The sequence below is a fragment of the Heterocephalus glaber genome, unplaced genomic scaffold, assembly GCF_053883595.1.
Source record: "Heterocephalus glaber isolate CG9 unplaced genomic scaffold, H.glaber_assembly_v1.0 deba00001785, whole genome shotgun sequence".
In the NCBI taxonomy this organism is placed as follows: Eukaryota; Metazoa; Chordata; class Mammalia; order Rodentia; family Bathyergidae; genus Heterocephalus; species Heterocephalus glaber.
The window spans coordinates 59192-76115 of record NW_028258469.1 but is presented as its reverse complement, the minus strand read 5'-3'; the positions used below and the strand labels follow the sequence as shown (position 1 = coordinate 76115).

Sequence of the window (16924 nt, the reverse complement as noted above, 5' to 3'; positions counted from 1 at the left end):
TTAGCTCAGTGGTTCTGGCCCCCACCTTGAAACCACAAGGACCCGAGTTCGATCCCTGGTACCAAAAAATTTTTTTTTAATTTTTAAAAAATTTCTAAAAACCAACCAACTCCCATAAAAATTATTTCAGTGTCCCGCTCTCTTCCTCTTCTTCCTTCCTTTCTCCATTCTTATAGCTAAGTACTGAAATGCCTAAAGCTACAGAAGGCTTCCAGAGTTTGTTCATTTTCTTTATCAGCAGTTACCTTTTTTCATATCACAAACTCAATTTTTACATGCAGGATTATAGCACCTGGAACAATTTTCAAACTTTGAAAATTTAAAAACACAGATTATGGGTATCCCTTTTTATGATAGTAGGAAGAAATGTGGATAAATCTTCCATAATTTATACAGGAACTCTGATTGTAATAGCCACAGGAAATAATTATACTTGCTTTTTGTTTTTGTTTTTTTTTTTGGTACTGGGGATCAAACTCAGGACCTTGTGCTTGCAAGACAGGTGGCAGAACCCACTGAGCTACATCCAGGCCAGAAATAATTACACTTGTCTATGAATTCAGATTCATTGATACAGAATGCAAATCCAAATGTAAAATGTGAATTCACAAACGAATACCCACTTTTAAAAGGTATTTCTTAAACAATTCTACCATACTTATATAACAATTTAGTATCAACAAATGCAAAGCTTTATAAACATTGACTATTTCTATATGTTCCTTCATTTATCATTTTCTATTTGTAGGATAAAACAGATGATCATAAAGTCATACCCATCTTTCTAACAAAAGAATTACTTATGGAATATCCCAAAAGTACAGTCACTTAAAGCAAAGTTAAAATAAGAAATATTTGCTTCTAGATTTTGGTCCTTAACAGTTACCTAATAAACCAAGTCACTGATTAGAAAGTTAAAAACTTGAGTCAGTATCGATAATCTGGTCAGATCTCTCAAGGAGCATTAAATAGTCAGTCATATTGTCCTCATAGTCAAGACAGTATAATCAGTTAGTTTAGGCAGGAAAAATGCAATAAACTTATGATATCTGCAGTACAAAGTTTCAAATTCAACAGAAATTACCCCCAAACAAGTCTTTTTCACCTGACTTACTTTCATCTGAATTTATACAATTTGTAAAATAATAGGTGTAAATATATGTGATCAACTAGAGTACAATACATACTTAATAGAGAACATGCATGTTGAATTTTTAAAATCTCCACTTAGATGGGTTTTTAAAAAACATATAGTAAACTTACTTATTCCAGAGAGGATATCTAATAACATGCACTTTTTACATCTAATAACACATTGTGTTAATCTGCTTTTTGTCTTGATTTGGAATTCTCTGATTAGAAACAACTTTAAGCCCAGGCACAGTGACACACGGCTGTAATCCCAGCACTTTGGGAGGACTGCAGGTTTGAGTCCTCCCTGGGCAATATAGCAACATCCTGTCTCTAAAAAACAAATCACAACAACACAACTAGGGCTGGAGCTGTAGCTCAGTGTGGAGGCCCTTGGTTTAATTCCCTAGTACCACAAAAACCAAAACCAAAATCAAACCAAAACAAAAACCAGGCTGCCACTGCCTTTTAAAATTACTTTCTCACTGTAGAAGTCAGGCTGATGTTTCAGTAAAGGCCAAAAAATAGCTTCTATATGCTGATTTGGTAAAGGGGAGAAAAGATCTAGGCAGTATAACGTGGGGCCAGTTTTCAACAGAATCACTGAATTTCTTCCAGTGCTTTTCTTTCCACTGCCAACATCAGTACATCCTTTCTGCACAAAATACTTTATATTGGCTTTTGTAAATAAAAAAGCTATGCTCTCTTGTAAGACTATGACATTGTATTTCAATAATAAGGATATAAGGAAGGGAATAACAAAACACTTGATAACTAATTAATATATTGCTACACTTTGATACACAAAAACATGAAAACTTAACTTTAATGTTGAAATATTACCTTTAGAGACTTGAAAAAGTAGAAATCAAATGTTCATTTTCAATTGTGGTACTTTTATGGAAGCTTCTCCAACTTCTTTTGATATATCTACTCCAAGAGGACATCTGCATCATGAGGCAAATCATATTATTTCAAATACTTGTTTCATCACTAGTTCTGCAAACTATGTTTCAGAATTCTGATAAGCAGTATCTAACGTATAGTTCATAGTATGTGGTGATGAGTACTACATACATACAAGCATAGTGGAATCTCAAGCTAGAATAAAGACCACTTCATTAATAAGAAATATAAACTTTGAGATTTTTTTTTTTTTTTTTTTTTTTTTTGGTACCGGGGATCGAACTTGGGTCCTTGTGCTTGCACACCCAGTAGGCAGTGAAACCACTGAGCTAAATCCCTGGCCCCACTTTGAGATGTTTTTGAGTAAGATTTTTACTGCTCTCAAATACAGTAAATTAGTAAGTTTAAAATTTTAAAATGAAATATAAAAATAACAAGATGCTTTATAATTTTTTACAAAATTAAAATGCTAAAAAGAAAAACCTAAAAAAAATAAAATGCTAAAGACATTCTATCACATAAAGTCAAACCTACACTCACATTCTAGAAATCCCCTAGGTGTATGTATTCTTCTCTGAGGTTCCAAAAGCTGACTTATTCCTTTCCAACCTTCCTCTGGCACTAGTGGCAGGACAAGTCTCACCTCCTACTCTCTGTTTAAAATTCTTTCTCAGTAAGTGATTTTAGCCTCAGATTTCTGCTTTTCTTTATTGCTCAAGATAAGACTTTGACCTGACCCCAGCCCAGAAAAAGCCATCATCTCCAACCTCAAGACTGCCACAAGAGGGCACCAGATCAACTGGCCCAGGCTGGCCCATCCACATAAGGGGCTCTGTCACACTAGCTCAAATCTGCTCATCCACCATCACATCATTAGTGTGTAATACACGTAGCACAACTGGCACATTATAGACTATCATGCTGACAATTTTTGTTGTTGTTGTTACCGGGGATCCAACTCAGGACCTTGCACTTGCGAGGCAGGCGGAGGTACCACTGAGCTAAATCCCCAGCTCCATGCTGACAAGTTTTACATCAGATGAAAGAGTCCAAAAGAGAATTATGTTATTATGAAACATAATTGTCCTTTAGTATTCCAGAATTAACTGACTAGAACTTGATAATAAAGTAGGTTACTGGAATTTTGATTTGAGACAGGAAATAAGGATTGCAGGAAGCAGCCTGAGCACTTCTCAGCTGTCCCTATGAGACCATAGTCACAACTCAATCTCATACCTGAACGCTTTCTGCATGTTTTCCTTAAGTTCCCCAGCATACCAGCTAGTTCTAAGAGCCTTTTGACACTGCAGAAATCCAGGCTATGGAGATGGTTTCTATTCTGGTCCCCGAAAAAAGAAAATGTATCACCCCTACCCAGGGCTGGTTCCTAACTCACTTGTGACTTGTCAAAAATTTTATAGTTTGATTCTGTAGCAAAAATATTTCTTATAACATGTCAACCTCAAGTAGGTTCCTGAAAAAAATTCATGCAACTTTCCTTCGAGTACCATCAGAATGTCAACGAAAATCTCACATTATAAAAGCAAAATTCAGCCTTTGGCTTATATCAGGTAACTGGCACAAAGTTTATAAATGGTACCACGTACTTTGGTTCATAGCGGATGCCTTCTACGTTGTGTAAAATGCCCAAGCCAGCACGTAATCTTTCAATGCCATTCCTAAATAAAAGTCATCAGAATAAAACAAACAGCCCAGAGATTTAAGAGAAAAGGATTTAGAATGATGAAATGGTAATTACTAGTTACATGACTATGAACGAAACACATATCCTGTGGCTTACCATGCAATCATAATGCCGTTATCAGTGCACAGCCTGGGAGGGGGACACAACAAAGTGCACTGCGTAGCATTTGTGACAATTTCCAGAACTCTTCGGATATAAAAGTTACTTGCAACACCTCCAGACACAACCTGAAAGAATTGAGAAGGTCAAAATTAACAACTATCACACGCGTACAAACTAAGCTGTTAATTAAGCCCAAGGAACCTATCAGCCTTACAGAATTGAAAACTACCACGTTTTGGGGTAGGTGATGGGGAAGAGATATCCCTGTATCATAAAATTTAGAGATGAGAAAAATCACTAATAATTTTACTGTCACCATATAATCACTACTATCATTTTATATTTTTCTAACCTTTTTCTAAATATTTCTGAAATATAACTGCCATTATGGTACACCAATATTTTTAGATCCTGCAATTTTTACCTGTAAACATTTTTACTTTACTATAAACTTGAAAAAGCCATTAACATTCATTTAATATTTAACTTTTCAAATTACTTAAACATTTTATTATAGGTTATAATATTAGTATACAATATAGTTTATAATTTCTATTGTAGTTTATAATTTCTATTATAGAATTTTATAAAGAATAAAGTGTAAGATACATTAGCCAGAAAGATTATCAAGACTTTTAAGTATATTTAAAGGGATTTCATTAAAGAATGGAGGAAACCAGCCCACTTTTCTAAAAATAGTGATGGCAATTATTGCATCTGGTTTCTTTATTGTAAACCCTCTTTCAAGTCCAGTGAGAGATGTGGCATTGTGTTTTTTGCTACAGAAGCTGTACAAGAGTACCTGGCCCATAAAGCTACCTTATCTATGCTAGAAATGACTGTGTCAGTCTTTTCTGCTCTGCATAATTTCACACTGCCAGGGCCAGGATATGTCCTAAACACAGGTCAATCAAGGTCTTAAGGAAATAACACACCGCAAAGCGTATTACAACTATTATGTGAGATGACAAAACTTACTAGTACTGCATTACTTTGAGATAACAAGTCTCTCTGCTTGCAAAACAGAATAGCGCGGTGTGTTCTTTTTGCAATGTGGCACGCTGTTGTGTGCTGTACCGCAGCAGCGATGTCTGCAGCTGAAGACAGGACTCGCCCCTTTTCAACACCTGCAAAAATAAGTAGGTACTTTTAGGCACAACCCAGGAATATTTATCTGTCCAACTTTACTAACTGGAAATATACCTTCCTCTTTTTCCTTTTGCATTATTATTTTATCAATAATATGTTGAAGTCCAGTAAAAGAAAAATCACAATTTTTAACAAGATGCATGGGTGGATTGATATCAAGATGAAATCTATCTCCTTGTTTGGCCAAATGTTCTATAGCTTTCCCACCACTCATGCCGGAGCATTCTGGATGTTTGATTAAAGAAAGTCTTCTTGCCACCTATCAAAAACAAAAATATATTTTAAAAAATAAGTCATAAATTATACATTTTGAAACCAAAAGGCGCAAGGGAAATGAATAGAAAAATTAATAAAATGCTGTACACTACATTTTGACAAATGTGGGGTATAGCTGATGTTCAGTAAAGCAGAAAACCCTGTTCCTACGACAACCTGATGAGCAGTGGCCAAATGCTGTCCGCTACTTTTGCTCTCCTATTGGGGCTGGAAAATAGGCTTGAAGTTATCATGACTGCTTAATGATGAACTCCAAAGAGGAAAGCCTGCCTTACTGTTTCTTCTTATCATTTCAGCTGTTGGTAGCTGTGTCTTTGTTTTGTTTTTGTTTTTTGGTACCGGGGATCAAACTAGCTGTGTCTTTTTCATATGTGGCAAGAGGCTCTGTAGTATTCGAAAACAAAAGAAAAAGAAATCTATTTGGCTACGGTGCCAGCGATTGTGCGCTTAATGACAGAACCTTTTGTTTAATAAGATATTGAGCAATACTCTGATGCATAGCAGTAGTGCATCTATTGCTATTTAACTGAAATAAACATTATAACAAGAAAGAATGAAGTTAATTCTTAAATAATTACCTTGTCAAGCATGTCACCAGGTGCTATGTCCAAAGACTTTCCAAGAAGCAGAAAATCTGAAACTCCTCGGACTAATGCCAACAGACAATGACCTCCAGAAATCAAAAGAACTAAAAAAGGAAATTCTACTTGATTGGTCAGCCTAATAGTCAGTGCATGAGCCTCCATATGATGAATGGGGATGAATGGCTTCTTTAACTGGTTCACCAGCTGCATGCTAAATGATAAGCCTACCCCCAAGCTTAAAGCAAGCCCTGGTTTTATGGTAGTTGCAATCGCTGAGAGTTCACTTGGAGAGATTCTACTCGCAGAAAGAGCTTCCTGTACTATTCGTTGAATATTTTCTCTGTGAAGCTGCTGAGCTACTGGAGGAATAATCCCACCTGTCCTGCAAGAAACAAAAAGGTAGCTTTTTATACACTGAAGATTGTAAAGACAAAGAAACAAAAATGACAATATTGTAACTAAAGGCATGATTCCAAATTAATCATTATAGGGCTGGAAATATTCAGCTTCTTCAAATTGTGCATTATAATGTAGCACACTGTAAGAACTCAATATAAAATGATTAAGGGGATAATGTTTCTACCTTTCCAAACCTGTGCATAAAATCCCCACAGATTTGCTTGCTGATGAATTAAATCAAGTCCCGAACAAGGGAAAGACAGGATAAAATTATACTTTAGAAAAATTAATCTCCTTGTAGATGAGAGATTTTGAGAGATTACAGCAAAAGCATTTGTGTGAAATGATTGTATCTTAAAGTGGGTGATTTATGGGAATGGACAGAAAGAGACAGAGAACCTCGCAAAATGTAATAGATAACTGGATATATGGGACTAATGGATGAAGGCATCAAAGATTCAGATTTCTGGCTGAAATGACCAGAACGAAAGAAATACTAACAGTGAGAAACAAGAAGATAATTTTGTGAAGATGAACTTATTTTTAAATATATTGCACTTGAGGTCATAGCAGGAGAGTAAATTGCTTGCAATCCTAACAAAGTTTGATTCCAAACTTGTAAATGAGATTTTTGATCCATGTAAGACAATGCATGCATGGTCACCCCAAATACCAAATGTAAAGAATGAGGCGGCACATTTGCTGCCAACAAATATGCTAGGACGTGACTGCTTTATAATCTGAGGAGCAGCGCAATAAAATACAGAGTGCAAAATACATGTGGACTCTCAAAATTTATCTTCCATACAGTCAATGTTGTAAGACCTACTACTTCTATACACAAAAATAAAAATCCTTAGAGCATCCAATGAATGCTTAATAGTTAAAATATGAGGTATGATAAAAATATATTAAAAATTTTTAAATATATTACAGTAAAAAACATGTCACCAGTAATTTCCCTCAAAATACTTTCCCTCGCTTTGAACACACTTATCCCGTCATTCTTCCCACTTTCTGAAGCAGTTCTGAAGTCCTCTCTCATGTCTTTAGTTGTGCTGTGGTGGCTGCCGGAAGTCTGTCCTGAATCAATTCAAAATGCTGACATTTCTGATCACTTTGATTTTCAGCAGGAGCCAGAAGTCACATGGTTACCGTCATGTTTTTACAAGCCTGCCTTTCCACTGGATGATACTGGGCAGCAGCATTCACTGTATTTTTCATCATGCCTCCTAAAGACACAAAAACAGGACTTCCAGAACTGCCTCAGAAAGTGGGAAGAATAATGGGATATGTGTGTTGGACGCAAGGGGAGAATTTTGAAAAGGATTAACAGCAATGTGTCTTTTAGTGTAACAAAATTTTTAAAAATTTAAACATGCACTGTGTATTTTGATTAAGCCATTTGTGTTATTTTAGGCAATGAGGGAGATATAAAGAAGGTATCTTATTTCAACACATACATATTATAATTTACCTTAATTCTTCAGAGATACATTTTTCATATTCCTATCTCTATTCACAGCGTCAATAACCCCATAATCATTTGGGTTTTAAGGTTCACCTTTACCTTTCTTTCCTTCTCACTCTCCACACTTAACACCACTCCCATTGCTATGACCAAATACGAAAAGCCCTCCCTCTACCATCTACTCAATAGTCTTCTAATTGCACTCTCCTGGCTCTGTCCTGTGGTCCTTGGAGACCATTCCATATTGGGAGGCCAGAGAATAGCACAAAAGACACTCTGTTACTGACCCTATTGCTTTCCTACTCAAAACCTTTACTTTCTTGGAATTCCGGAGACTTTAAGTTCCTTTCCCTCCACTCATTTCTTCCTTCTGTCTTGCATCTTTTCCTTTCCTTTGTGTGCCTCTTCTGTGTATTATAGATTCCAGAGACTATACTAAGAACTAGGAACAAAAGGCCTAATCATTTTTCCAGGTTCCTGAGGACTTGATATATCTGGATACAAGGTGGTGGTCTCCATCACCGTGGGGCTTAAAGTCTACCGGGGGAAAGACTATGTATAAGAGTACAGATGTGTAAATTGTAAAAAAAGATTACAGATAAAATATGCTGGATATGGTGATACAGAATAAACCTAAGTTAGTCGGAATACTTAATTTAGATGACATGCTCAGGACCAGCCTTTTTGTGAAATTCACATTTATGTGTTCAAAATGTTAAGATAGCTGGGTATGAAAGTGCACGCCTGTAATCCTAGCATTCAGGAAGCTGAGGTAAGAGGACTGATGTGAATTTGGGGCCAGCTTGGGCTACAAAGTGAGTTCAAGACCAGCCTAAACAACAAAGTGAGACCCTGTCTCAAAAGAAAAGCTCGAGAAAGTCAGAAATCAGTGATTCTCACTTTACGCTGCCCTTCCATTACTAGCTTTCTTTTATTCTACTTAACATGCCTCTCATTAGGATAATAATACTTCACTGTACCTTATTACCCAGCGTAGTCCCTTTCATAGAGGATGTTACCATTTGAAGATTACTCTATTTCTTCACATAAATTATTATTTTTTTTTTTTAATTTTTATTTATTTATTTATTTTTCTTTTGGTACCGGGGATCGAACCTGGGTCCTTGCGCTTGCAGGGCAGGCGGCGGAACCACTGAGCTAAATCCCCGGCCCTACATAAATTATTTTTAATCCTCCAAGGCAGGTGTTATCTTTGTTCACTGATGTGAAAACAGAATCAGGACAAAGAACTTGCTGAAAGTCGCAGATCCAATAAATACTAAGTCCTTGACTCAGGATTCAATACCAGTTTGATCCAAAACTACTAGTTTTTTTCACTATCCAGACGTAAATTGATACAGCTTGGAGGCATATTTCATTATACTGTGAACCGGCTAATAACTTAAAATCTTGAGATACTGCATCAAAAACTATGATTTCCACTTCTGGTTGAAAATTCTGATGATCTAATGACATAGGTCCTAGATTCCTGCATGGCAACGACTGGCTAGAGCTCAATTATCGCCTGTAGATATTTTGCTTTTATCTAGCCCACCTATTTACATAATCTCCCTGGTAGTCCTCTTCAAATATCTGCATTTATAAACCTTGCATCATTCTAAACTTTAATACAACAGTGTATTACTGTGTATTTAAGCATCAACACAAGTTCTATGTATAAATGTGAATAGGATTTTTTTCTGCAGGGATTAACATAATATAGGGGAAAAAAATGAAGCCCAAGATGGCAGCACTAGGGTTCAGGCTGGAGGGTTGTGTGATTTCCAGTGGACAGTAAGTCTGGAGTCATCAGAATCCCAGTGCAGGTGCACCTCAGTCTCCCTGTAAATAGCCTGTATAATCAGGGTCAATACTGGCATGAAGCCACTATTGTGTATGGCCCTATAAATCTAGAATGGGCAAGGGCTGGGGAGGTCTAAGCAGCTGGGAACTATAGAGAATGTGCAGCCAATGCACAGCTAAGAGCAACTGGGAGCCGTAATGGTATCAGAGAAGCACCTGAGGATAAAGATGTCTAATCCAGTCCACAGCTCTGCATTTCTTCAGGCTGCCCAAATCTCAAAAAAAACCTCTTCAGCCTGAACGGGTGACAAGACACATAGAAAGGCTATAGAGCAAGTCATGCTTTCCTAGGACTTCAGTTGAGAATATGAAACATATGTGTGGAGACAGGAAAAGGCATTCTAAAGAGAAAACCACTGATAAATATTTGAGCTGGGAATGAGGGTTTTTTGTTTTTGACAAGAAGAGTAGCTGAGGTTGGGATCATACTGTGGAGAGGTGTAAAAGCCAGGGTGAGGTGTTTGAGGTTTTCTTTAGCAATTATTGGAAACTTTACACAAAGGAAGATCATAAAACTTAACTATTATACACGATAAACACAAAAGAATGGTGTCATTTACTTTTTTTTTTTTTTTTTAACGATAGCAATGACTAAGACCATGTTTACTTACTTTAAATGGACTTCAGTTTGGGAATGTATCGCTTCTCCCAACACATTTCTGGTTTCATCCACCACAGCAGCTGCTGTATCATCACAACTGGTTTCAATTCCCAGGACCACTTTATGAAGATATTGTGTTCCGGGATGAAAATTAAAACTTTGAGAAAACGCATAAACTTTTGTTTTTGATGGTTTAGAAAAAACTCCTGCTGCCTTATTCAATATTAACATACTTCCTACTCTTAATAGGCAATTCCTGAAAAAGAATTACAGAAACAAACATTACTTGAAACATATTAGTGATTAACCCATTCACTTAAACAAAATATTGAATACTGTTTGATTTTTTAAAAAAAAATTTGTGGTACTAGGGAATCTCAGGGCTTTGCACCTGTTAGGTAAGTGCTCTAACACTGGCCCAGCCCCTGGTTTATTTATTTTTTAATATATAGTTTTAGAGAACTATAGGAAAGTTTATAAAAGTCATCAAAATTTTATATAGATCCTAGCTACCTGTGAATATAAATAACATTATGTATGAGGACAATGCTTTCCAAAGGGCAAAAGACAGATATATAATTTGTTAGTATTAAAGGCTGAGCATTCCTAATCCATAAATCTGAAACACTCCAAAATCTGAAACTTTTTGAGTACTGCTATGATGCCACCTGCGACATGTCAGCCAAAGCACAGGCATGTTAAAAACAGTGCCCTATATAAAATTACCTTCTGACTGGGCCGGGGATTTAGTTCAGCGCTTCCGCTGCCTGCCTCGCAAGCGCTAAGACCTGAGTTCGACCCCCGGTACCAAAAAAAAAAAAAAAAAAAAAATTACCTTCTGACTATATGTATGAGGTGTATAAGAAACAAAAATAAAAATCTAAACAAAAATCATGTTTAGACTTGAGTACCATCCACAAGCTATCTCATGTATATGCCAATATTCCAACCACCCCTCAAACACTCATATTTTTAAAAAAAATCTGAAATCTAAAACACTTCTGGTTCCAAGCATTTCGGTTAAGGGAGGCTCAACCTGTACTGTTACTTTTATGCTGTTTTTGCGAACTATTTATTATTCTTTATAAAACAGATACTCTTACAGTACAACAGTTGCATGGATAGTTCTCCGAAAGTGCTATTTATTTTTTCATTATTAAGACAAAATGTGATTTAAGAAACTCAACAAAGGGAAATAAAACAGATAAAAAGAAATGCATCTCATTTCCTGGAAACATTTTTTCAAAACAAAATTTAATAATTTGAATAAAAAAGTTTATATAAAACACACATAAGCAATCAAAGATTTAGTCTTAGTTTAGAAACAACAGTCTTCTCATACAGCTAGTCCCAAATAAACACATCTCGATTAAAACCACCTGCAACCCAACACTATTCCTAAATTACAACCTTTGGAACTAAATCTCCCTTTTGCCACAGGTTTATCATGATCGCAAGCTTCTTTCCACCACCACCACCACCACCACCCCCACCACCAAAAAAAAAACCCAGCTGTGCATCACTAAACCACCTTAATATTTCACTGTGCAGTAGCTTCTTTCCCTACCACGTGAGTGGTCAAAATTAGGGGGCTGGTTCAAAACAGCAAATAATATCGGAACGGAGCCGCAGGACTGGAGCAGCTGCGAGGAGTGCACCCCACAGTCACTCCGCAGGATTTAGGTTTGCAGTAAATCGATCTGGGCAGGGCAGACTGTTAGCAGCCCTTCCCTTTCAGGCCAAGAAAGCTCCCGGGTGAACCAGGCGACTTGGGCAGCGCTGGTCTTTCTGTTTGCTCTAAGAAGGCCAAGAAGGCGAGGGGTGGACTGGTGAAAGGTGAGCAATTACACCCACTTTCCTCGTGGACGACAGTAGCTAGTAGCACTCGCCTACTTTCCCTGCTAGCAAAGACGTCCGACCGCCTACTCTCCCGCGCAGGAAAAGCCCGCACGCAGCGCGCCGGAAGTGACGTCATCCACAGGGCCCAGAGACTCTTAGCCGGAGTTGGTTACCCTAGCAACACACAGCTTTGTCTAACGCTCCCCGTGTTGGCTCACTCAAGTCTCGGTTCTACAAGGTCACACAGCTAGTGACGGATCCAGAGGTGCTGAATTCGACTTTGTCTGAATGCACAGCGTTAAGATCCACAGTGTGCTGCATTTTAAAGTGTTTGTTTTTTTTGTCTTTGGAGATAACTGTACTTAATAATGTATAGTACCTTTATCAGAAAAAGAAACTAGGAATGCCCTAACCTGTAAAGGAATGCTAGAGAATGAAAGTGTTTCTGGGCATTCAATCTGAACAAATCTCCCCCTTCACTGAGACTAAAAGGTCTGTGTGTGCCTCCTCTATTAATCTAAAGATTAAATAATAAAAGAGGCAAGAGTAAATATTTTTCCATGTTGCATTACATAGTCCCTGCTTACTGTGTATGCAACTTTCAGTATAGTGTATACTTATATTCTTGCACTTTTTTGGGTAAGTCTTCTATTGGTTTGTGAAGTTGTGACCATTTGTTTAAGTAGATTTATCCCAAGAATCTTTATTCTTCCCCGCTAGGCTTAATTTGTTAGTTAGTAAGCAAGAACCTTATAATACAAAGTTGGTTGGGGCTGGCAGATCTGTGCCTTGCACCATGTGTGGTTCTCAGTATAAAAGATGACCAAACCATGTTGAAAAGTCACACAGTACAAGCTACAGTGGATACAAGTAAGTGAATGCCCAATTAACAGAACACTGTTGAAAAATTTTTAATTGGAGATTGTTTTTAAAAAATTTCATTTATGTGTAACAGTAAAGTGGCAATTATTATGTGCCAGACATTGAGGTAAGGTTATTTAATCCTCACAAGAAACCCCTGAGGTACTTAACGTCCTCATTGTACAGGCAGCTAGGCCCCAGGGTTTGGATGATTTGCAATCACACAGCTAATAAATGAAGAGCTAGGACTACAAACCCAGCCATCTGGTTATGGAGCCTGTTTTCCTAACTTCCAGGAGAAAGAATAAGCTATAATTTCGTTAGGGTGCAGTGTCCCCCCACCCCATAAGGATAGGACAGAAGTATTTCTGTTATACATGGAAATCCAGTCTGGACATAAAACCTTCGTATCAGGATTTTTTTTTTTTCATTCAAATTATATTTAGGTGTATCCCAGTGCTTTCTGATGGTACTGCCACCCTTGGGTCAATCCGTCATCTGGGCTCTTCTGGCCACTGCTGTGCCTGAACACATTAGGAAATAGAACTAACACACATTGGGAAGAGATTTTATTTTTCCCTTGAACAAAGGACACATACCAGTCTCAGGAGGTATTTACCAAGTGAAGGTGATATAGAGGAAAAAATGTAATTTCCAACCTGCTAGATGTCAGACACACTGAGTTCATGTTTCCTGAAATCCAAGAATGAATTCTAAGGAACAAAGGAGGTTAAGAGCAGGAAAAATTTATTGAGAGATAGATTCTGAGAGACAGGAGGGGACCTGAAAGTGGTTGCCATTGAGCCCACTTTTCTAAGTTTTATAGAGCAAAATCACGAGGTGGGTACAATGTGGATTGTAATCAACCAGTAAGATTACAAGTATGAGCAGCCTAGCTAACATTGATCCAATTGATCCAATAGTGGTGGTGCACGTGGCAAGGGCATATGAATGACATCATTAGCCTTGGTTGATAATCTATAGTCTTAGTCTTGTCTTTAGTTTTAGTCTTAGTACTCTTTTTTTTTTGGTACTGGGGAGCGAACTCGGATCCCTCCGCTTGCAAGGCAGGCGGCGGAACCACTGAGGGAAATCCCCGGCCCCCTAGTCTTAGTACTCTTAATCTCAGTCTTAGTTTTAGTCTTAGGGTGGGACACCCCTTAATGAGATAATAGTCCATTTACATGTGAGATTTGAAAAGTGTGGGACCAATAATCTTAAAACTTTCCATTTATCCCTTAGCGAAGTATGTGAATCTGGCCATTGTGATTTCAATCTTTAGACGCACCTCCAGCCACAGTTCTGATGTGTTCTCATCTGCACTGACTCCCTTGATGGCCTAGCCCAGTCTGACTGCCTATAATATTTCTACCTAACTTAGCTGTCTATAATAAAGGTATACATTTTTCATGTTTTTTACAATACTATAGGAGATCGTTTAGGGAAAGGCCTATGGGCTCTCTGAGGTTTGTTTAGACTCTCATGCATTTCATATATGGTTAGAATGCCACTCATAAACATACTCAACAACGTATGCATCATCATGGTTTTTCTTAAAACTAGGCAAAGTGAAGGATAGGATCATTCCTCTTCTCCTGTTTCCCCTTCCCTGGCTGGCACTACTCCAAATGTTTTAGTATTTTACTCAGGCCTGTCTTCCCAGAACTGAACTGTCCATATTTCACACACTAACATGTATAAGCCACATTATTGTTTTGCAAATCACTCTTATCTGTCCTCTTTGAAGATTATTAAACTGCATTGGTTTGTTCTGGGATGCTACATGTTTTCTTCATGAATAGAACCTAAGCCACTGCTACTAGTTTCATGTATTAATATGGGAGACATGTTACATGTCAACGAGATTTACCGATAGCTATACACGGTGAATCAACAGGCTAAAAATCTATCAAGATAAGGTTCTATCAGAAATAGAAGTCTTAGCCCTTGGTTTAGTAAATGAGTATATGAGAAGAGAGCCATCAGTTTAGAGAGCTACATGTTGAAGATGTGAGATTTTAGTGACCATAAGGGGAATGAGTGATATGCAACCGTTAAAACAGCTAAAGCGGTACTAGGCTGCATTAAAAAATAAAAAAATCCAAAACAAGGGAGGTGTAGCACATCTTATCACCTATTTTATAGTGCTATGTAGTAAAAAACAAACTAGAACCTAGAGCACTGTTAGGATGTGGAAATTTGAAACACTGCTGTATAAAAAAATGGCCATAGTAATGCTGTTATCAGTTTAAAAGTTATCTTTAAATAACTAGAGAGTTACGTGGAACAAGAATTAGGTTTTGGCTCAATGTAAATCAAGTAAGTTCCACTACCAAATGGAATATGGTATCTTACAGTTGTAAATCCTTCTCTATTAGTGTTAAAAAGAACTGAATGGAGGGACGGGGGGCTCATGAAGAGTTCAGCTAATGTAGGGTGTTGAATTACATGGTCGCTAAGGGCTTTTCCAACTCTTACCATTAGGTAAGTAGCATTATAAAGCTAATTCATACAAATATTAAGGAGATTTTGTGATAACCCCAGGATTGGTATAGTTTAATATGTAGACAATAACACCAAAAACCTAAAAAGCAAAGAAGCATAGGGGCAGGAAAAAAGGACACAGGAGCCAACTAGGAAGAACTCCCAATGAGCCTCACTGGGGGACAGTTTAGCAACAAATTAGTTAATGATTATAACCCAAGGAATAACACACTCACGGTCAGGTCCATGAATGAATGAATGAATGAACAAATGAGGGAACAGAGACATCTTTCTTACAGGATAATTCCAATAAATAAATATAGAAGAAATGAAAAATAGAAAATCATTAATATTCTAATTAAAAATCGCTGCAAGATCCACTGACGGATGCTAAAAATAGTGGTATTTCTAGGCTTGTGCCTATTTAAATTGCCATTTTGTCTCCTGACGTGAAGTTAGTAGCAATTTTAACACGGTGATAGCTTTTGTTCCCAAGTAAGTATGGATTTTAAAATACCTTTAAAAAAAACTACATAAATTTACGAAATGAGCAGCTTTCCATATTTAGCACAACCACTTACTTAGATCCTAAGGCCAAAAAACCAGGAATCATTTTCTCTCCTGCCAGCCACATTCAGTACACCAGTGACCAGTGAGCTGTACTTGCAGAGATCCAAAACCCAGTATCTGCTACTTCCTTGGTGCAGCTCCTCCCTGCCTGCAATAGCTTCCCAACTATTCTTCCCACTTTCTATCCCCTTACTTCATTCTCAACATTAGCCCATGGCCTTTAAAATAAAATCAGATCCCTTTAGTCTTCTGTATAAAACCCTCTAATAGCTTTGTCATGCTTAGAGTAAAATCTATTTATTATCTTCCTCTAGAAGCCCTTTATGGACTGTCCTCTACTTATTTCTTGGCCTCATTTGCTACCATTCTCCTTCTCCTCCCTGATTTCTCCTTAGTCCCAGTGGCTCTCTTCTTCTCCCTCAGACATGTCTCCTTTCTGCCCAAGAACCTTAATAACCGTCACTAGCTCTACTGCCAATCTTTCCACAGACCTTTGTACTGCTTGCTTCTTCACATCAGTGAGGCTTGTGTACAAATGTCACCTAAGATAGCAACCACAGGGAAGATCTTTCTAAGGCAGGCCTGCCATCTGCTTAATTTTCTTCCACAGCATCATTACACAAAATAACAGGTATCTGTCTATTCTTATTATAATGTAAGTATCTCCAGGGAGAGAAATGGCTTGTCTTGTATACAAATTGTCTTTAATACCTTAAGTGGGTGAGCCCTCACATATGTACTAAGTATCTTTACAGCAGTGAAAGCAGATAGTAGAAAGCATAAGGGTAGATTTCCATCTTTGAAGCCTTTTGAGATAAACTTTAAAATGAAGCAAGATACTCTTAGGAGGCTGAGGCAGGAAGACTGTGAGTTCAGGTGGCCAGCCTGATCTACACAGTTAAGTTCCAGGTCACCTTGGGCTACATAGCAAGATACTGTTTAAAAACAAAAACAAAACAGACAGACAAAGCAAAACAAAGGAA

The 16924-nt window shown here is 37.5% G+C and overlaps 1 protein-coding gene across 4 annotated transcripts; it reads right to left on the bottom strand.

The window, feature by feature from the left end:
- Positions 1–6: 6 nt before the first annotated feature.
- On the bottom strand, positions 7–12152 carry LOC147820904 (tRNA N6-adenosine threonylcarbamoyltransferase, mitochondrial). Of its 4 annotated transcripts, none has more exons than XM_087203136.1 (8): positions 11719–12152; positions 10198–10443; positions 5848–6235; positions 5048–5252; positions 4823–4971; positions 3839–3969; positions 3645–3716; positions 7–2078 (listed from the first exon to the last, which is right to left on the bottom strand). In XM_087203136.1, the coding sequence occupies exons 2-8, from the start codon at positions 10416–10418 to the stop codon at positions 2000–2002; spliced, it is 1245 nt and encodes a 414-aa protein (XP_087059262.1). In that variant the 5' UTR covers positions 10419–10443; positions 11719–12152; the 3' UTR covers positions 7–1999. The 4 variants fall into 4 exon arrangements, with proteins under 4 accessions (XP_087059262.1, XP_087059265.1, XP_087059263.1 ...); XM_087203139.1 differs by lacking the exon at positions 11719–12152 and adding an exon at positions 7246–7484 and having other exon boundaries at positions 10198–10380; XM_087203137.1 differs by lacking the exon at positions 11719–12152 and having other exon boundaries at positions 5848–7484; positions 10198–10380.
- Between the last annotated feature and the right edge of the window lie 4772 nt (positions 12153–16924).